The sequence below is a fragment of the Arctopsyche grandis genome, chromosome 4, assembly GCF_051622035.1.
Source record: "Arctopsyche grandis isolate Sample6627 chromosome 4, ASM5162203v2, whole genome shotgun sequence".
Lineage (NCBI taxonomy): Eukaryota > Metazoa > Arthropoda > Insecta > Trichoptera > Hydropsychidae > Arctopsyche > Arctopsyche grandis.
Window position 1 is genome coordinate 13,485,113 of NC_135358.1, and position 22,499 is coordinate 13,507,611.

Genomic DNA, 22,499 nt, shown 5'->3' on the forward strand with positions numbered 1-22,499 from the left:
CCTTCGGGCCCCCTCCCCTCCCTCCCACCTGCCGCGGGCGCTCCGCCCCGCCGTTCATATGCCTTCGCATTGCTACTGAACGTCACGTATGCTTCACTTTCACACTTCATACTTATTGTTCCTAAACATAACCTACACCGTAAATACAATAGTACAACACTAACAAATAATGTTATCTTGTCGATCCATTTCACGTAAGAACGTTTCAAACTTTTATCGTACTAGTATGCATGCTTAGTATTCATATATTTCGTTAGCACAATTGGGCAATCATTACGAAAGCTTCCTTGAATATAACTTGACATTGAAGTGAGTGAGTGAGTGAATGAATGAGATGAACCGGTTTTATTTTATTCCAGGAAACATTGTGGATATGATGGGTCCACCGGCGACGAGTGTGTCGGGAGATCCCCTCACACAAATGAACACCTATCGGAGCTATGTTACCGTTCTAGCAGACCCGGGGGCTAAGGATGAGATCAAACTGAAGGCTGTACAAGAACTGAGTGAAAACTTCGAAGTATTTGGAAATAACCAACGAAGCTTTCATATATTTAAATATATATTCAATATCATCGTAATACGTTTTTATTGATTCCAGGTTATCATCAATTCCGCTCAGTATCCCCAATTTTTAGATCATTCGATTAAGATATTTTTAAAGATTTTACAAGACGGAGAGCCACACTTTATATCCGAGTACAACATTCAACAAGTTAGAAAACTCATACTGGAAATGATTCACAGATTGCCTACTAGTGAAACCCTTCGGCCTTACGTGAAAAATATCTTAATTTTAATGTTGAAATTGATGGAAATTGAAAACGAAGAGAATGTTCTTGTGTGTCTAAAAATTTTCATGGAAACTCACAAACAGTACAGACCTCCATACAATCCAGAAGTTGATGTAAACTAATTTATCGTATAATTTAATTGCATTCCGCTTAATCTGTAAATATTTTCTCGTCCTGAAATTATTATATTTTGCAGATACACAAATTTTTACAATGGGTTAAAGGAATTTATTCCAATTTGCCCAATCATCTTCCAAAGATTTTCGAACCCCGTCCCCCCATTCGAGTAAAAGACTTGTCGGAAGTTAATATCGACCAATTATTGTTGGAAACTTTCACGCTTACCCCGATACACACTGAGAAAAAATTAGTTGATGGAACTGCTGTAATTGTAAGATATCTTTCAATTACCTTTGTAAATATATGTATACGAATTTTTAATTAATTAATAACATGTACTTGTTTTCAGTATAATTTGATTCCAAAATCGGTATTATCATTGAAAGTTGTTCAAGAATTACCTATTATTGTAGTATTAATGTACCAACTTTATAAGCAAAATGTCCATCATGAAGTGAGCAATTTTATTCCTTTAATAATGGAAACGATAACTTTACAACCTCCTTCTGCCCAACGGTATTTATTTTTTATCTTGATAAATATTTTAAACTGAATACATATTATATTATTATATTGTGTGTTATTTTATAGGCAATCATTGTCTTTCAATAAGGAAGTTTTGGTAGATTTTATGGGTGCTCAAATCAAGACCTTAGCTTTCTTGGCTTACATTATAAGAGTTTATCAAGAAGTAGTTGCCAGCCATGCAGCCTTAATGGTTAAAGGAATTATTGGACTTCTCACACTTTGTCCTCCTGAAGTTACACATTTGCGAAAAGAATTGATCATAGCAACTAGACACATATTGGCTACCGAACTTAGAATAAGTATGTATATAATAAGTATGTATGAACTTAGAATAAGTTTGACTAGTTTTTCATCCATGCTGCGGTTTTTATTTCCGTGGTTCAAATTACGATACTAATTCATATGTTATAAAAAAATTTAGAATTCGTTCCCTACATGGAGAGACTTTTCGATGAAGATGTTTTACTCGGTGGTGGTTGGACTGTCCATGAATCTCTAAGACCATTAGCATATTCTACCCTCGCTGATTTGGTGCATCATGTTCGACAGCATTTACCATTATCAGATCTAGCCAGAGCTGTACATCTTTTTTCTAAAAATGTTCATGATGAGTCTTTGCCAACTAGGTACTAAAATGTAACACTTATATTGTTCGATATCACTTTTTTATATGTATCATTTTTATTTAAAAAAATTTTAATTTTAGTATTCAAACAATGTCTTGTAAATTGCTTTTGAATCTCGTTGATTGTATTCGACAACGGTCAGAAGGAGATGCTACAACTTCAGCTGGTGCATCTACGACAAGTGTAAATAATCCAACTCAAGGAAATATGCAAGGAAGACAGTTGCTTTTGCGAATTTTAGAAGTATTTGTCTTAAAATTCAAGACAATTTCCAAATTGCAGTTACCAATTTTACTAGCTAAATGGTAAGGAAAATATTTACTAAATTATTAAAATAGTTAATGAAAAACTTGTTATCGTTACAATCCATTTGGTTAGTTCTTTCTACGGCTTCAAAGTATTTTTATATTATATTTTAGCAAAAATTTAAATGGCACAAATTCTACACCCGGAAGTACCGCACCTGCAGCTACAGCCCAAACTCCAGTCACTACGACTGCTCCATTAGATATAAAAGTTGAAGAAGAAAGAACTCCACCAGAAACAGTTGACATGTTTGCCACTTCTAAAACTGAAGAAAAATCCAAATTTGGATTTCCTACATCTCAAGTCAACAACTATAATGTTGCAGATTATAGAACGCTTGTGAAAACATTAGTCTGTGGAGTTAAAACAATTACTTGGGGATGTGCTTCGTGCAAGGTGCTTAAAATATATGAATTTAATTATTTTTCACATTCAAATGTATTCAATGTCAAATAAAAATCTTTTTTTTTATATTTTAGGGTGGGGTAGACGGTTCTCCGGCTCAGAAACAATTTCAACCAAAGGAAACACTTGTGTTTATTCGCCTCGTAAGATGGGGTCTTCAATCTTTAGATATTTATACAATACAGACTAGCACTCCAAACACATCCACAACTCCACGGTCTCCTGCATCTTTAGTTAGGTCCAAAGAAGAAAAAGAAGTTCTTGAACATTTCAGTGGTGTTGTATGTTATGTTAATTAAAGTCTTACACATTTTAATGTATTGTATATTTACATGTTTTTTAGTATTGTTGTTTTCTTTTCAGTTTTCTATGATGAATCCTCAGACTTTCCAAGAAATCTTCACTGCTACTATTTCTCATATGGTGGAAAGAATAAATAAAAATATGACATTACAAATCATCGCGAATACGTTTTTGTCCAATCCAACAACATCGCCAATATTTGCAACTGTTTTAGTGGAATATTTGTTGGAACGCATGGAGGAAATGGGCTCAAATATTGAACGATCTAATTTGTATCTGAGATTATTCAAACTTGTGTTCGGTTCCGTGAGTCTGTTTCCGGCTGAGAATGAGCATATGCTTCGACCTCATCTTCATAATATTGTAAATAAAGCAATGGAATATGCGATGACAGCGAAAGAGCCTTTCAACTATTTTCTTTTACTGCGAGCATTATTCCGTTCGATTGGCGGTGGTAGTCATGATTTATTGTATCAAGAATTTCTCCCTCTATTGCCAAATTTGCTTGAAGGGTTAAATCGATTACAAAGTGGACTTCATAAACAACACATGAAGGATTTGTTTGTCGAACTGTGTTTGACTGTACCAGTTAGACTCAGTAGTCTTTTACCGTATTTGCCAATGTTAATGGATCCTCTTGTATCGGCATTGAATGGATCTCATACTTTAATATCGCAGGGCTTAAGGACACTCGAACTGTGCGTTGATAATTTACAACCAGATTTCTTATACGAGCATATACAACCTGTACGAGCAGATTTAATGCAAGCTCTATGGCGAACTTTGCAAAATAATGACGTTGCGCGAATAGCATTCAGGGTTCTTGGCAAATTCGGTGGTGGAAATCGCAAGATGATGATTGAACCCCAACGCTTGGATTATAAAGAGGTTGATTCCATTGAACCTGCAATCGTCGCTTTCTTCCAAGATCATCACAGACCAATAGAATTTTCCGTTTCTAAAATAATTGACACGGCAGTTACCGCTTTGAAGTCCAGCACATCTGATCCATTTTACAGACGCCAAAGTTGGGAAGTTTTGCGCTGTTATTTGGCGGCATCTTTGTGTTTGGATGATGATAAGCATACTTTGAGAAAATTGTTTTTCCACCCGCTATATGTAGAAGGAAAGATTTCACCTTTGACGGGCCCTCATTACAAGTGTACTGATAGTGTTGCTAGAACAACACATCAAAATGCTTTGACTGGTCTATTTGTAGCCTCGGCTGTGAAAGAACTGAGTCAAATGGTTATACCTACAATGCTGTCATTAGTCAAGCATTATACCATGGTGGCTATTGCTCAACAGGCTGGTCCTTTCGCATTTACTGAACACCAGAGTTTACAAGGTACTGGACTCGATCCTTTGGTACTCATCGACGCTATTGCTGTGATTATGGGCTATGAAGAAAAAGAACTGTGTAAACCTGGACAAGTGGCTTTAGTCACTTTAATGGATACATCTGCTATCATATTGGGAAGTAAAGAACGAGCTTGCCAACTTCCTTTCATGGAGTATTTAGCTGAAAGAATGTCACTTTTGTGTTACGAGAGAGCATGGTATGCAAAACTAGGAGGATGTATTGCTATTAAAATAATGTTCGAAAAAATGGCTGTCAAATGGGTATATCAGCACATGTTTACCTTTCTTAAAGCATTTATATTTGTTATGATGGATCTCACCGGAGAGGTTTCTAGCGGGGCTATCGATATGGCCAAGGTGAATTTAGAAAAAATGGTCCGAGTTTGTGTTACCGGTAGCTCGAATGGTATCAGTGAGCAGTCGATGAGTTCAATTGATCCTGATATCTTATTAACCCGAAAGAAAGCTTTACACGATGTATTGTGTGAACTGGTGCGTCAGATTACTAGCCCATATATTTTGGTTCGAGAGCAGGTATTTTTCAATTTTGACATGTGTATTCTAATAAATAAATTTTGATTATGAATATATATTTACATATCAATCAATCTTTTAGGCTATGAGTTCTCTCCGTTTAATTGCCGAGTTACAAAATAAAACAGTCACTCAAGTTATGGATCCACATCGGGATGTATTGGTTGATATTATTCCACCCAAAAAACACTTGCTGAGACATCAATCTGCTAATGCGCAAATGGGTTTGATGGATGGTACCACTTTCTGCACCACGCTGAATCCTAGACTTTTTACAATCGGTATGAGTTATTTAAATAAACATTTATCGTTAGATAAGTTCTATTCTAAAAGTTGCATTGAATTTTTCAGATTTAGATATCGTTGAACATAAAGTGTTCTTCCTTGAATTGATATCGCTCTGTGAAGCTGAAGATGCTGTTCTTGCAAAATTCGCATGTTATAAAGGAGTCAACTTAGTTCCATTACGTAAATCTAGTTTAAGCGCCTTGGCTGCGTGTTATTACATTCCATGTAATGATAGTATGGGTGAAAAGATTTTTAACGTTTTATATAAAGCATTAGAGAAACCAGATGCCGAGTTGCAACAAGTAAAATATTTTGTTTATATGTTTTATATATTATTAAATTTTCCCTTGTTTTATGTTTAAATCATTGTTCTTTTTATCATTAGGCTGCTTTTGAGTGTATGCAAACATTTTTGAGTGGTTATCAGATAGAGATGGATAAAGTGCATTCTGTTATGAGACCTTTATTATTGACATTGGGAGATTACAGAAATTTAACTGTAAATAATGCCAAGAGATTATCTTATTTAACTCAACTATTTCCTTCATCCTTCAATGAAAAACTCTCTGAACAATTATTACAATTACTTAAAAAATTGCTGGAATTCTATATACAAACTAATCGAGGTAACATATTATGTGTATTGTTTAATATTTATTCTTCACTTTCATTTTTTTAATTATAATATTTTATAAATGAAATATTTTATGTTTCAGGAACTAACTTCTTGGGTGCATCCAAAACTGGTGAAAATGAACAAAAAATAATTTTAATAATAGGCATATTTCATCAAATACCAGCTGCATCTAGCAAACTAATCGATGTTCTATGCAAACTAGTTCTTCAAACAGAAAAATCATTAATGGTTGAAGCTGGATCTCCCTTCCGAGAGCCTTTAATCAAATTTTTATTGAGGTATTTTTCTATACTGATGCATATTTCATTCTTTAAATAAATATTTAATACATCTAATAATTTGTTCCATTATTTAGGTATCCAAAGGAAACTATGGAATTATTACTTCAAGATAATAACATTAAAGATCAGCAGTGGAGTCGATTCCTTACTTATCTTGTTGTAAATAAAAAAGGGAAACCATATCGGGAAGTTCTACAAACCATTAAGAAACCAAGATTACTTGCATTACTTTTAGCCCATTCCCAAAGTGTACAAGGTTTAACACACACAGATAAAAGCGAAATGCAGTATCAAGCTATAAGAATCGTTTCGCTTTTGATAAAGAACGATGATCAGTGGTTTTCATCACAACACGACCTTGTCGAAGCATTGAAAAGAATTTGGTGTAATGACCAATATCAGGTATGTTTACTTTATATTCATTTGTATATATTAATACATTTTACATTATACTAAAATTTTATATTCAATAAAATCTTTTAATTTTAAGGAATTGCACAAAAATGTCGACAATATTGATTCATCGCATTGGAAAGAGCCAAAATTGATTGTCAAAATTTTATTACATTACTTTTGCCATCATCCTAATGATATTGATTTATTATTTCAACTCCTTCGAGCTTTGTGTGATCGTTTCATTCCAGTTTTTCAAGTAAGTTTTATGACAATAATTTTACATTTGTGTTGGTTTACTATACATTTGTTGTTTTAATTGCAGTTTTTACGAGATTTCTTGGAAAATACAGTTGCACAGAACTATACTGTGGAATGGAAAAGGCGTGCTTTCTTCAAATTTGTCGAACATTTCCCTAATGATACTATGTCTCAGGAGCTAAAAGCCAAAGTTCTTCAAATGATATTAATTCCATGCTTTGCTGTGAGCTTCGATAAAGGTCACAAAATTGTTGGAGGACCTCCATCACCTTATCAAGATAATCCTGACAATGTCGTTTCAGTATTTATCAATAATGTAAATACATTTTTCTAATTTATATTTCAAACAAACTTAACTGATTTTAATATTTTTATTGTATATCATACTTTATTTATAGGTAATTGATCCAGAAAATCCATTCGGTTGTTCTGACAGTGTTAGAATATCACTTTTACAATTTGCGTGTTTGCTTTTGGAACAAGCATCTGCACACATTCATGATGCTAACAATAAAAAGCAAGGAAATAAGCTTCGGCGACTCATGACATTTGCTTGGCCATGCTTACTCGCTAAAAATTTCGTCGATCCAGCTGCAAGGTTTTCTATTATTATTTGAATTTTAATTAAAATGGAATTGAAGCTAAAGTCTAATATAATGCTTATCATTCATTTTTACTTTATCTATGTTTTTTTTTAGATATCATGGACATTTGTTGTTAAGTCACATTATTGCAAAGTTTGCAATTCATAAAAGGATTGTTTTGCAAGGTAAGTGATCCAAATCGGTTTTTGAAATGATTAGGCAGTTCTAGTGCTATTGATTAATATTAATATTGTATTTCAGTTTTTCATAGTCTACTAAAAGCTCACGCTGTAGAAGCTCGTCAAGTTGTAAGACAGGCTCTTGAAATTTTAACTCCGGCTATGCCACATCGGATGGAAGATGGAAACACAATGCTCACTCACTGGACAAAAAAGATTATCGTTGAAGATGGTCATTCGATGCAACAACTTTTACATATATTACAATTGATAGTTCGACACTATAAAGTATATATTTTTACAATTTCACTCATTAAATTTAGTGCCTATAATTACATATTAAAAAAATAGCAACATGTGTATGATTTTGCAGGTTTATTATCCTATTCGGCATGCGTTAATCGCACATATGGTCGGTGGAATGCAAAAATTGGCATTCTCTAGTACCACTTCAATTGATCATCGACGTCTTGCAGTGGAGGTAGCTGAAGTTATTATCAAATGGGAACTACAGCGCATTAAAGACGAAGCTGAGGATCCAGATGTACATTTTTTTTATTTATCCCAAATATGCGTAAACCAATTAGATATTATAAGAATTGCTTTTTTTTTATATATATAGGGAATAACGTTGTTCCCAATAACATGTGGAATCAAACGACCATCTTCAGAAGATATGTCTTCTCTAGAACAACGTAAACCATTGAACACTGGTTGGTCCAGTCCTTCACAATCTTCTACCTCAATGCAATCAAATCCAAAAGTTGATCCTGAATCTTCAAAACCTATCGAGCGAGCTCATGCTGATGTTGTTTTAAATCTATTGATTAGAATTGCCTGCCAAGTTCAAGTGAGTGTGCTTTTTAAACATAACTGGTTTTGGTCATTTTTACTATTTAATTTTTTTATACAATATGCTAATGTGATTGTAGATAAATGAGAGCACTTCAGTCGGAGGATCACCTGCAGAACAACTTGCTAGACGATGCGTTACACTCTTTAAAACTGCTTTGAAACCTGATGTTTGGCCTCAACAGTGTGATCTAAAATTAGCCTGGTTCGATAAAGTGTTTATTGCGGTTGAAAGTAGTTCAGCTCCTAATTATGGAAACATATGCACTGCATTGGAAATACTTACATTTTTACTAAATGTAATGAAGAAAGAACAAATTTTAGCAGCACTTAAACCTCTTCAGCGTGGGTTAGCTGCATGCATTACAAGCGTTAATACAAAAGTAATTCGCTTAGTTCACAGTTTGCTTGCTAAATTAATGGAACTTTTCCCAACTGAACCTGTTGGTTGTAATGTCGCTTCAAAATATGAAGAACTAGAAACACTCTACGCCTGTGTCAGTAAAATGATATTTGAAGGTCTGGCTAATTATGAGAAAAATGCAAATGCCAGTCCGAGCACACTATATGGCACACTGATGATGTTAAAGGCAGCTTGCCTTAAAAACGAATCATACATTGATCGATTAATAACACCTTTCATGAGAGTTCTTCAACGTATGTCTAAAGAGCATTTAAACCCATCACCAACTGATACCAATCCTGTATATTCAGAGTTATTGATTTTGAGTTTGGACCTTATTAAATCAAGAGTGGTTGTAATGGGATTTGAAATGAAGAAGACCTTTATCGGCACTATTTTAGTCGGTCTTATAGATAAAACTCAAGATCCAAAAGTAATGAAAGCAATTGCAAGAATTCTTGACGAGTGGATGAAGAGTAAGAATTCTGCAGCTTTAAATCAAGCTCCTTCGATCAGAGAAAAATCAATTCTATTAGGAAAAATGATGCATAATGTCGAAAGGAGATTCCCTGATGATTTGGAGCTAAATGCTCAATTTTTGGAACTTGTCAATTTTGTCTACAGGTCTGTCTTGATAGCAATGAATTGTATTTAAAATTTGTAGGACCTTTAATAATTTTTATTCCGTTTTATAGAGATGAACATCTTAAATCATCCGAATTGACCTCTAAATTAGAACCAGCTTTTCTCTCGGGATTGCGATGTCCGCAGCCACATATTCGTGCCAAATTTTTCGAAGTGTTTGATGGATCTATGCGACGACGCCTTCACGACAGGTTGTTGTATATTATATGTTCTCAGAATTGGGAAGCTATTGGTCCTCACTATTGGATTAAACAATGCATCGAACTTTTAATCGTCACAACAGTATCAAGTAAGTTTTCACATGTATTTATATTGTCTAAGGTATAATATTTCTATTTTTGTAATATCAATATATTTTTGCTTGTAATAGGTACACAGATCCAACTCACCAATGAACAAAACTTACTACCGAGCATCGCTTCTGTAATCAATCAAGCAGATTGTGATGAAAAGAAAAATTTCGTCATTTATACGAGCGTTAAAGAAGAATTGCCTGACAGTTTTGAAGGTCTTGAACAAGAAAAAGATGACGTTATGGACATGGATCTTTCTAGTGTAGATTCAAATACAAATAGTCGTCGAGATGATTTAGACAAACAAGTTCCAAATAGGTAATAAAACATTCTGAAATAAAGTTTCATAAATATATTAAAATCACATTTAATACAAAAATTTATTGTTTTAGGCAAGTTGCCTTAACGAGACTCATAAATCAAGAATTTGATTTCTTGGAATCGGCTCGTAAAGTACGAACAGAACAATTTTTGATTTCTTCTGCACAATTGTGTCATATGGATGAGCAGCTGGCTCATTGGGTTTGGTTAAATATGTTCCCAAAACTTTGGTCCATTTTAGACGACAGACAGCTAAATGTAAGATTTTCATTAATTTATATATACACGTTTATTAATAATTTTAAATGTAATCAATTTTCGTGTTTTTTTTAGACTTTAATTCCAGAAATAGTTCCATTTATATCGTCAGGTACACATGTTATTCAGAAAGATACCCAATCGCAAATGAGTTCCATTACCACATTTGTTGAAGCTCTTTCCCGCTGCAATCCTCCACTTATTATTAAGCCGTAAGCATTAACACTATATTTGGCGTTAATTTTTTACAATAATTAATTTAAAACTATTGCTTATCTATGTAATATTCATCATTTTGTAGAGCATTGATGAAATATTTGGGTAAATCTCATAACCTATGGCATAGAATGACTTTGAATATGGAACAAATGGCATTCGATGTAACTTTAATTACTAAACTCAAGCGTGAACCTTCTGACTGTTACGACTTCGAACCTGACAACACCCCACAAAATGTGTGTATTTTGTTTTTTGCCCAATATATGTACATATTATGTCTTACAAAATGTTTTGTATATATTTTCAGGATGTATTAGACACGCTAAGTGATATGTACGAATTATTATTTGAAGAGGATATGTGGTCTGGGCTGTGGCAAAAGCATGCTCACTACAGAGAAACGAATGTCGCCATAGCTTATGAACAGCAAGGCTTTTATGAACAAGCTCAAGTATGTTGTGTTTAGCTATTGATTCGGTTGCACTTTCATAAGTATCTTGTCTTACATTAGTATTATTACAGGGAGCTTATGATGTCGCGATGTTCAAGTTGAAGCAAGATTGCTCAATTGGACCTGCTCCATATTCAATACAAAAAGAATGTATGTTGTGGACTAACCATTGGGTCAAATGTGCAAAGGAGTTGAATCAATGGGATTTGTTGTTAGAAATAGGACAGGCTCGTGGAGAGAGAAATCCATTTTTGATATTAGAAAGTTCGTGGCGCAATCCTAATTGGACACAGATGAAGGAAGCATTAAAAGAAATCGAATATAGTTGTCCAAAAGAAATGGGTATGATTTTTATTTATTTTATTTATGTATGTGTTATTATATTATTATTAATTTTGCAATTTTCTTTCCGTCAAAGGTTGGCAAGTAAATTTGTATCGTGGATTTTTGAATATATGCCAACCGGGCGATCAAAACCTGAGCACTGTAGAAAGATATGTTGAAAATGCTTCTGCACTTTGTATGAGAGAATGGAGACGGCTTCCGCATATAGTCTCCCACGCTCATTTACCGCTTCTTCGTGCAGCTCAGCAAATTATGGAATTATCCGAAGCAGCACAAATACATCAAGTAAACATTTTTGCATTTAAATATACTAAAATCTTTTGAATTTGTTTTTCATTTTATTTATATCTTTGCAGGGTCTTTTACATAGTCGTACGAATTCTTTACATGACATGAAAGCAATCGTAAAGACGTGGCGGAATAGACTTCCTGTTGTTGCCGATAATTTATCTCATTGGGGAGCTATATTCACTTGGAGACAGCATCAATATCAATTTATTGCTTCCCATTATGATTCTCAAACGGACCAAGCAACCAATCATTCGATGCTCGGAGTACACGCTAGTGCACAAGCTATAATTCATTTTGCAAAGATAGCACGCAAGCATAATCTTTCCGGCGTGTGTTTGGATTCCCTTCAGAGGATATACACCATACCGAGTGTACCGATTGTTGATTGTTTCCAAAAAATTCGACAACAAGTGAAATGTCATCTTCAAATGGCATGGAGCAATGGCAAAACCGAATTACAAGAGGGTCTCGATATGATCGAGTCTACTAATTTCAAATACTTCACCAAAGATATGACAGCTGAATTCTACGCATTCAAAGGAATGCTCTTAGCCCAATTGGGACGATCCGAAGAAGCGAATAAAGCGTTCAGTGCAGCCGTACAGTTGCACGATACTTTGGTTAAAGCTTGGGCTCTTTGGGGCGATTATTTGGAACAAATATTTACTAGAGATTCTCGACAAATATCCATTGGTGTATCGGCGATGACTTGCTTCTTACATGCTTGCAGACATCAGAATGAATCCAAGTCTAGAAAATATTTTGCAAAGGTATTTTTTTTTAATAATATTTACAATTAAATAATATAATGATTGAAATTGAATTGTTTATATTTTTTCATTTGTCATTTAAAGGTATTGTGGATGTTAAGCTACGATGATGAAAAAGGCAGTTTAATGGAAGCACTTGATAGATATTCTGTTGGTGTTCCTCAAATACAATGGTTACCGTGGATTCCCCAATTATTATGTTGCTTAGTTCAATACGATGGAAATGTTATTTTGAATTTACTTAGCCAGGCAAGTGTGCTAAATAAACTTATTGAATTAAAATCATAGGCATATTATTAACAAAATAAATCATTAATAGGTTGGACGAATATTTCCACAAGCTGTATATTTCCCCATTCGTACTCTGTATCTTACATTGAAAATTGAACAACGGGAGAAGTATAAGAGTGCAGAGCTAGCAGCACAAGTAGCCGGAAAAAATATCCAACAGCCAAATGTGAGTAGATTTGTTTTTAGCTTCAAGTCTTCTGTGATAATTTTTCTAACGTGTATATTTTTTTAGAGTGATGTAAATGATATTCACAAATCCCAAACTGCCACTTCATCTGCTGGAAGTGCAAATGTGTCAGGCACCGCTAGCTCAACAACTGCCAGTGGTTCATCTGAGACAGGGCCAATTAAAGCTACCTTGCCTATGTGGAGATGTTCAAAAATAATGCACATGCAAAGAGATATTCATCCTACAGTGTTGTCCTCTTTGGAAGGCATTGTTGATCAAGTATGATTTCATATATTACGCTTGCATACTTGATTATGCCTTTTCATATTATAAAATTTACCTTGTTTCGTTTTTGTAGATGGTTTGGTTTAGAGAAAATTGGTACGAGGAAGTGATTAGACAGTTGAGACAGGGTCTGACTAAGTGTTACGCCATAGCATTTGACAATCGAGGCTCCGTGAATGAAGCAACCATTACACCGCATACTTTAAACTTTGTCAAAAAAGTTGTATCTCATTTTGGTACTGGAATTGGAGTCAGTTAGTGACAGTCTAATTTTTTTTAATAAAAATCTGCCGTCATTTCAAAAAGTAACATTTTATATGTACGTATATTTTGATGTTTGTATTTTAGAAAATATATCGAGTACCGTGGGTGGAACGTTTTCATCAGCAGCTTCTGAGAGTTTGGCACGTAGAGCTCAAGCGATTGTACAAGATCCTATATTCCAGAAGATGAAGAGTCAATTCTCGATTGATTTCGATTTTACACAACCTGGAGCAATGAAATTACATAAATTGATATTTAAGCTAAATAAATGGGTGAAGATATTGGAAGCCAAATCTAAGCTTTTGCCTAGGTATATATTTTTATTAAATATTTATATATATATATAGTAATATGTAACGTATTAATATATAATTTTTTTTATAGATCGACACTTTTTGAAGATAAATGCCGATTTCTTTCTAACTTCAGTCTAAAAACTGCTGAGATCGAATTACCGGGAGAATTTCTATTGCCAAAACATGCTCATTATTTTGTAAGAATAGCCCGATTTATGCCACGTTTAGAAGTCGTGCAGAAGCACAATACAGCTGCAAGACGTTTATATATAAGAGGACACAATGGAAAGATATATCCATATCTCTTGGTGAACGATTCAGGTCTAGGAGACGCTAGAAGGGAAGAAAGAGTTTTGCAATTGCTTCGAATGCTCAATCTTTATTTGGGAAAACAAAAAGAAACTTCGAAGAGATTCTTGCATTTCACAGTGCCCCGTGTCGTTGCTGTGTCGCCTCAGATGAGACTCGTCGAAGACAACCAAAGTTCACTGGCTCTTTTGGATATATACCGCACAACTTGCGTCAATAATGACATAGAGCACGAAGCTCCAATCGCTCGGTACTACAGTAGATTGGCCGCTGTACAAGCTAGAGGTTCACAAGCCTCTCATCAAGTTCTCAGAGATATTTTAAAGGAAGTACAAGCCAGCATCGTTCCTCGGACGCTTCTGAAAGATTGGGCGACTCGTACGTTCCAGTCGGCTACAGACTATTGGACTTTCCGCAAAATGTTCACTTTACAGTTATCACTGGCATGTTTTGCTGAATATGTACTTCATTTGACACGTTTAAATCCTGACATGATGTATATTCATCAAGATTCTGGTTTAGTGAATATTTCATATTTCAAATTTGATATCGATGATTCAACAGGTATTTTGATAATATTTATAATAGTATTATACATTTGATTTCAGATTTCTTATTTTCTTCTTTTTTCTTTTAGGTGAATTAGAATCAAATAGACCAGTTCCGTTTAGGTTAACCCCCAACTTGGCTGAATTTATTACTTCCATTGGAATATCAGGACCACTCACCGCATCAGCTATAGCTACTGCTCGTGCTTTAGTGACTCCCAACTTTAAGGTACTTCCACGTTTGCCCATACATCTGCATTAAAATAACTTGGAGTCTTATTATATCTGTTGTGTATATTTAGTTGCAGGCAATACTTCGTACAATACTTCGAGATGAAATGGTAGTTGCTTATAAAAAACGTTTAGAAGACAAAACCAATATTTTACCAGGATCAAATGCTGTTGGAGATGTAAAACCTGTCGAAATTGACAATGAGACTATAATTACTATGGTAACAAAGGCAGTGACTGCTATTATGAATAGGCTGAATTCACTAGCACAATTTGACGGAACTGACAGTAAAGTTAGCACCCTCGTAGCAGCAGCGAACAGTCATGACAATTTATGCCGCATGGATCCTGCTTGGCAGCCCTGGTTGTAAATTTTTTTAAATGTATTGGTTTCAGTCAGGCAGCAAGGCTAGAAATTTAAATTTTTCTTTTTGTATAATAAATAATATAACATAATTCGACGATTCCTTGCAAATCAAATGATACTCGAATAATTTATTTTATTTGGTGCGTTATGTCATTTCTAAAAATCTCGTGAGATTTTATGTAAAAATGTTTTAGTTCTATGTGTTGTGAAATTGGCACTCGTTCTTATCACATGTAATTATTTTTATGGATAGATATAACTGAAAATATAATTAGTTATTACTTTCTCAATGTACCTATTATTTAAAAACGAATAATGTATGTTTTTTTAAATAAAAAAATGAATCATAATAATTTTGGTTTATATTGCTTTCAACAAAGAAACAAGACATACATATTTAGTAGTAATGAAGTTTTTTTTTCTTCATTTAAAGACTAAAGAATTTTCAACACAGAAAAATAAAATGTATTACATGAGTGAAATGTAAAGGAGGTTTGTTAAAATATTTTGAATATGGCCAAAAAAACGTTATTAACAAACGGGAACTATGTACTTGGGTTATGAAATTTATTGCTCCTAATTTCATTTTCCAAATCTTTCCTATATGTATATTCTATTTCTAAATCTTGTTTAAATATACTTCCTAATTCCAAATGATTAATGATAGTTTTATATAAATTGATAAATACATGTATTTATCAATTTATATACGTTGACATGTGTACATACTTGTACCCCATTCAAAATTCTAATATCCAAAAAATTAAGCTGAAAAAGACTAAAGGCTACTGTCAAAATATCAAATAAAAAGAGGTATGTAAAAAAATGAAAATCATCAACATTTAAAATAGCCAAAATGTTCTTGTTTTCATTCTGAAATAGTGGGGACGTTTTATTAATTTGCGGAAGTCTTATTTGTAGAGTTTTCTTGCGAGAATCTTTTGTCAAATGAAACTTTGACATATGATTAAAAAAACTCAAATTATGAATCTTTGAATGGAAGCGACGAACACAATTAAGATCACCCCACAGTTTTTATTGTGTTGCGAACAAACGTCTCGTCTGTTGCAAGCAGGGCCGCCGAAAAGAATCCCTGGCCCTATGACAAACTAAAAAAAAAACATAAAACTGAAACGCCCTCTGTAATTCGTTTCTGATTGGATGTCGTCAAAGCCGTTTCCGATTGGTTGGATTGGTTAAAGACGTTTGTGATTAGTCGGTCGATAAATAATATTCATTTTTTTCAATTAAAATAAATTTAATAAAAATACAAATGAAGATGTTTTTCATGGTTTTCATTTCATTTCTATTTACTGAGCGAAGCCGAGTAGCACCACAAGTATCTGATAAATTTATTTTTAATTTGCTTAATATCTATCATAGCTATTAGAAAAATACCTATGTACAGGTCTGTTACCGAGTTACGAGTTGGTGCGTAGAAATGCGCTTGAGTAGTGTCGGTGAATAGGTGTATAGCATGCTGTCACACTGCATTCAATAATAAAAAGACGTTCTGTCCCTTTCACGCGCTTCCGTGTGAGTACGTGAACGCGCCAACTATCAGTAACAGATTTGTATGTGTTGGTTGTAATTTTTAAAATAATTGAATAAGAAAGTATGATATAACATATACGATTTCACATGGACACAAAAAATGCGTGGATCGAAAAATAATAAACATTTAGCATTAAATAAACACATATTTTTATGTAGAATAATATAAAATATCAATATCGGTCAGTCGGACGTCACGACACGGGGCCTCTCGAGTAGTCCGGGCCCTGGAACTTTACCCCCAATCCCTCCCCCTCTTTCGTCAGCCCTAATTAAGAGACAAGTTGCTGAAGACATGTTGACATTTTTCTTCGATTAACCTTCGAGCAAACAACAAAATTATTATCATATATGTATGTATATAATATCGCTATTTCGTCTGTCGGTCTGTCAGAGATAACGCTCACTGTACTATAATAGTCGTTTCGATTTGACATACCTATGCACGTCACAGCTAAACCACTGCTATCAAAACGTTTCGTATTTATAATACGAATATAAATAATAACAAAAGAAAAAAAACTTCTATATATACTGTTTGCTACCAATGTTTCCTCTAGGCACATAGACGGCGCTAAGTCTCGGAGTACTTACCGCCATCTATTGAATTTTTTTTTTGATTAATTAATTCATTAATTTTTCTATTGGTGCTTTATATTGTTTATGTAGGTAGGTAGGTAGGTAGTTTTTACCATTTTTTCATATTAAATTAAATATATTTAAAAGGTATTTGAAAAAAATTCAACCGCATGCGGATCGAACACAGGACCGACACATTACTTTTATTTTTTTATTTAATAACTTACTATGCCAACAGCCATACGATGATATTTAATCGGGTACAACACTAGTAGTAAAATAACGGTGTTCAAAGCATCTCCAAACACACTCATTTTTTTTTTTAAATACCAATACGAAAATGTGATCAGTGACCGATACTATGTACATAATATGCAGTATCGGTCACAACATATTATGTAGGGGTCTACCTCAAGGGACCGAAAGTGAAAAGCCCGAAAACGCAAATATCGGAAGGCAAAGATCGAAAATCGAAAGATCTTAATTCGAAAGATCAAAAAAAAGGGTGCATGGTAAACAGTACTATGTATATATATAATATATATGAGTGGCATGCGGTGAAATTATCTCTCTTTTTGTCATACAGCCTTGTTTAATGTGCGCGCGCAGAATACGGGAGGAAAAGCCTGTTCCTCTTGTTCCTGTTGTATCCTGCTCGCGCAAATTAAGTGAGAATGTACGACGCCACTGATATGTATACTAACAGTTTTTCATATGTATGCATGGTAAACGAACATTTTCGACTTTTTAACATTCGGTCCGGTGACGGTCACCCATTATGTATGTACATATGTAGATACAAATCAGTCCAAATCTCGAGTTCGAATTTTCTCACGATCTACTTTATTAAATAGTATTAATTATTGATACTTCGTATACAGATAAAGTGATAATGAGATTGCAGGTTAAATTTGGAAAAATAAGAAATAATTCGGCGTGAAGGGCAAACTGGGAATCGAATAGGGCGGAAAGTGACGCACTTGACAACGTTCAAATCGATAGATAAACATGGCGGCGTGAGGTGGCGGCCGATTCAACGCTCGGTTAGGTGGGCGCCCAGGGCGGCCGCCCCCGCGCGCGTATCCTTTGCCGCCCCCATAAACCTCCTAGCCCTCGACCGTTCCTCCGCCCCAGAGTGTTGTCCGTAGCCCCGTTTGCCATCCTAGCCGCTACCAGCTGGCTACAATTCGAATTTGAGAACCGGAAACGGATGCGGCGCACGTTGCGATTTTCGCCGTAAGCGGCCGTCGCACATTTTCCGGCCATATGCCGTGGAAAACGGTACAAGCGGTCGCCGCGTTCGCCGTATGTTAGCGCTCTCGACTGAAACACGACCGGAACCTGCAGGAAAAGCCTCCCATGAAGTTTCCGGCAACCTTCGAATCCGTCGCCAAGGTAAATAAACCATTACGATAACAAAATATAGAAAGAAACTTCAAAAACAACAGTTCCATTCAAACGTCTGGTCTGCTATCGCATCATATGTTGAGTGTTTTGACAGCGATTTATTGTAAATCGCGAGTCTCCGCAAATGTAATTTCATTCACGTTGCAGTGACGTCTGTCACATATGGACCGATTCGCGAAAAGACAACCTGTTTTTCATACAATATGTTCGAATGTACTCGACGAATGTTAAATATCCTATGGTGTTTGCGTATACGGAATGGTAAATTTTCCAAACAGCTGTTAACCCATTTGGGGAGTTTTTCTATAGCGGATGTTTATGCAAAGCTCTTGGGTGATAATTTTTTTTTTTTTTAAATCTGCCATCTGTTTAAGAATTTTGCAATAGTTACCTTGTAAAATTTTATCTTTTCAGTATTTGTCACGCTTAAATTGATAACGAGTGTTCTGACTTCTACATAAAACAACACATTTGATTAGACGTACAAATGTACATATGGAATGAGGTTTGTTGTCATTTTTACAATTTTTTTACATAATTATTTGTCTTACTCATTTAAAATTGCTAATCGTCAAATATATTTGACATATTATACATACATATCTGTTCATCATTAGTGTCCATACACGTTTCAATTTTGTATAAAATGATCTTTTCATTTTATTATTATTGATTCGTTGGAAATGTATGGAGCTAAATTAAATTTTTTCAAGAAAAATAGTAATTTTGGATTATTTTTTCATGTTACACACATTTTTATATTTATTTTAAATATAATTAAATTGTTACTTTAATTTGTCTTCTTGGCTTTCCTTGAGAATACAACACTAATTCAACTTTGGTAACAGTTGACATACATACCTCTAAAATATTTCACATACATGCATATGAATGTATTATACATAGTTCCTAATTTAAACAACACTTTCAAAATCGAGGAGTAATCCAATTTAAATTTTGATTTGTAATTTCTACAAAATTAAATGAGTGAGTATGAAATGAAATTAGTCCGATTATCAAATTTGTAGTATATGGTAGGCATTCATGATTGCTCAATAAAAAAAATATCATTACTATGTACATATATGTATTAATGGCACTCCAGTGTTGAGCCAAATTACCGAAATTTATTTTGAAATAGTATAATGTTTATACATACATACATATGTATATGCATATCAATATTTAATTGGGACGACACTGATGACCCTGGCGTCCATCAGTCAATATCTCGAGCACGAATTTTATAAACAGGATTTCTCAGCTAAATTGTACAAATTATTCCGCATTCTGTTAGACATACATACATTGCACATTATTAATCACAAATGCATTGTCTACAAGTGTTATTACCAATATAATGCGATAATGGCGCGATTAGTATGAATGTTCTCATACACACATGTTGCCTACGAATAATAAATTAATTGCATACATATACGTACATGTATAATATGGTGCAGCGTTTTTAAGCATTTTCAAGTTTTTGAAATTTAAAAAAAATAAGATATGATAGATTATAAATAGATTTCTGAGAATCTTTTATTTGCTCTACGGAAAAATCTGTTCTTTCCCAAGAAAAATTATTACGAACATCTAGTGAACTGGAAACGAATGTACTTTAACCGGAAAAGCTAAAATTCTAGTAACAGCATAGGCATGTGGCTTCCGCTTTCGTTAACTTTCATATCCAAGGAGGAACTCCCCGGGGAGCCTCTTTACTTTAATATTTTGTTTCCGATAATAGCTATCAAGGGGGAATAAGACCATACTCGTCGACGAATTAAACTTTCTTGTAGTTCTTTCTATAAGATAGGTTATATTCGACAGTGGTCGACAACGTGACCAGTGACCGTGTGTGAATAATGCGATAGCCGAGTATAAAGCGATGACAAATTAGAACACCAAAGTTTATCAAATTACTATGCATATGTACTTTATTTGTCATTTAATTAAATTGACAATATTGGCACCATCGAGAAGATCGAAAAAAAATCCAGGATAAAAAATAACAACGCTTTAGTGTACTTTAGCCATTTTAATAATAAATAATAAATTTTACAGTTTCCTGTGAAGTTTTCTATTGAAAAAAACATCGTCTTGGTGGCTGAATTGACATTAAGATTATGAATAATTTTAAAATTTCAGCTTTATAAAAAAAAACAAATCTTTTTTTTAGACTTCGTTTATCTACCTATTTTTATATGTACATATACTATTATTATATTAACTAGCCCGTTTTTGAAAAATGACATTTCAGATTTTCATCGATGGACGTAGTGGAAAACTTTTGTTGTATCAAGGGAACGTTAAGTAAAAAAAAATCATTGATGTCCTGTGCCTCCTACCGTTCTATTTATCTCGTTTTTCCATTATGTCTCTTTATAAAGAATAGTTCCGAGTATTTAAAAAATGCTCCCCAAAAAAAGCGCGCGGCTACGCAACAAAATGTCACTTTTTAAGTACATCAAAATAGGTCATTTTGGCCTCTTTACATTTTTTTTTAATTCATAATTTTTTTCAGAATTTTCTATGTTCGGATTAAAGGTATACTCAAGGAAGTTCTCAACGATTTTAATTTTCTAAATAATCGCGGGATCATGAAAAAATGACGATTTTCTGAAAATAACGCTTCCCCCATACAAACATCCATTGCGAGCGCCGCGAGTTTGGTATGGGAACTTTCGAACGAAGTGGGGACTTTGAATTCTCATTAATTAGTCAAAACTTATTATAATCGACCCAAATAAACTTCAATAGGTGAGTATTAAGCGTTTATTTTTTTTAAATAGTAAAATAAATCTCGAAAGCTACTTTTTTCTAATTTTTGTCTAGATAAATCGATTGGCTGCAGGCACAGAACATTTTTTTTAAATCAATGATTTTTTTACAAAAGTTTTCCACTAGATGAAAACCCAAAATTTGCGCTTTTCATTCCGGCCTAATGAACATACTACATATGTGCATACATGAAACTTGGACTAAACTTATGTTCATTCATTGAGATTTTCACGCTTTGTCTTCTCAGTACTAAAGTGCAAGGATGCTATGCAGACTGACGAACACTTAACTCGATTTTAGTTGTGGAATCGATGACGAGGAATTAAGTCTGATTTTGCTAACACACTTACATATACATCAGGGTTGCCATACGTCCCTATTTGAGCGGGACTGTTCCGAATTCAAGACAAATTCCGGGTCCCGCATTGTCTCTGAAAATCCCGACTTCACAAAATTTGTATATGTACAAACATGTACGTTGACTTCAAAAGTAACTAATTTCAATTCCCTTAAGTCTTGTCCTTAAACCAAACATGGAAATCGAATTTTCTTCAATTGAAGAATTAACAAAATTATTTAATACTAGTTGTTTTACCCGGCTTCGTTTAGTTTTGTAATATAAACAGCTTAAACATGACGAATCTAATAGTAAAAATTCATTTGTTTTTTTATTAAATTTATTTGAATCGAAAAAAAAAATATCGAATCGTCGTAATAGAAACTTTGATTTGTTTTCGATGTTATCAACCAGCATTAAATACTTAAATAGTTACAACGTCTCTTTCGAAATTATATATTAGACGTTATTTTGAAATGTTGACCTTCTATACGAAGATGTCTGTTTATTAAACAAATTTTTACTGAAGCAAACGAGAAAAAAACAATGTATCAGAAATGGATAATATTTTTAAAGATCATTCCACTTGCAATCATTTATATAAAATTGTGGCCCACATACTCTCCATTCTA

The 22,499-nt window shown here is 33.9% G+C and overlaps 2 protein-coding genes across 2 annotated transcripts; both read left to right on the forward strand.

The window, feature by feature from the left end:
• The first annotated feature begins 376 nt into the window (after positions 1-376).
• On the forward strand, positions 377-1,333 carry LOC143910758 (transcription-associated protein 1-like). The gene is made up of 5 exons (XM_077429353.1): positions 377-520; positions 602-907; positions 991-1,185; positions 1,264-1,284; positions 1,328-1,333. The coding sequence occupies exons 1-5, from the start codon at positions 377-379 to the stop codon at positions 1,331-1,333; spliced, it is 672 nt and encodes a 223-aa protein (XP_077285479.1).
• Nipped-A (Transcription-associated protein Nipped-A) lies at positions 996-15,966 on the forward strand. Its single transcript, XM_077428683.1, has 38 exons — positions 996-1,185; positions 1,264-1,430; positions 1,506-1,741; positions 1,864-2,068; positions 2,149-2,373; positions 2,488-2,770; positions 2,854-3,060; positions 3,143-4,978; positions 5,061-5,259; positions 5,330-5,568; positions 5,652-5,892; positions 5,983-6,181; positions 6,259-6,586; positions 6,675-6,836; positions 6,903-7,154; positions 7,237-7,436; positions 7,537-7,607; positions 7,684-7,889; positions 7,975-8,145; positions 8,224-8,451; positions 8,534-9,480; positions 9,552-9,790; positions 9,872-10,112; positions 10,187-10,373; positions 10,449-10,585; positions 10,675-10,828; positions 10,900-11,043; positions 11,115-11,385; positions 11,462-11,673; positions 11,745-12,449; positions 12,534-12,698; positions 12,769-12,906; positions 12,973-13,188; positions 13,268-13,448; positions 13,543-13,768; positions 13,843-14,627; positions 14,701-14,840; positions 14,914-15,966. Exons 2-38 carry the CDS (start codon positions 1,333-1,335, stop codon positions 15,211-15,213), a joined length of 10,974 nt encoding a protein of 3,657 aa, XP_077284809.1. The 5' UTR covers positions 996-1,185; positions 1,264-1,332; the 3' UTR covers positions 15,214-15,966.
• Positions 15,967-22,499: the final 6,533 nt, after the last annotated feature.

What these genes read in the sequence shown, in the direction of transcription:
- LOC143910758 (XM_077429353.1), top strand. Translation starts at nt 377, where the DNA reads ATGGGTCCACCGGCGACGAGTGTGTCGGGAGATCCCCTCACACAAATG. An exon ending in AACTGAGTGAAAACTTCGAA is followed by an intron (nt 521 to 601) that starts GTATTTGGAAAT and finishes TATTGATTCCAG; the next exon opens with GTTATCATCAATTCCGCTCA. An exon ending in TTGATGGAACTGCTGTAATT is followed by an intron (nt 1,186 to 1,263) that starts GTAAGATATCTT and finishes ACTTGTTTTCAG; the next exon opens with TATAATTTGATTCCAAAATC.
- Nipped-A (XM_077428683.1), top strand. Translation starts at nt 1,333, where the DNA reads ATGTACCAACTTTATAAGCAAAATGTCCATCATGAAGTGAGCAATTTT. An exon ending in CAACCTCCTTCTGCCCAACG is followed by an intron (nt 1,431 to 1,505) that starts GTATTTATTTTT and finishes GTTATTTTATAG; the next exon opens with GCAATCATTGTCTTTCAATA. An exon ending in GGCTACCGAACTTAGAATAA is followed by an intron (nt 1,742 to 1,863) that starts GTATGTATATAA and finishes AAAAAAATTTAG; the next exon opens with AATTCGTTCCCTACATGGAG.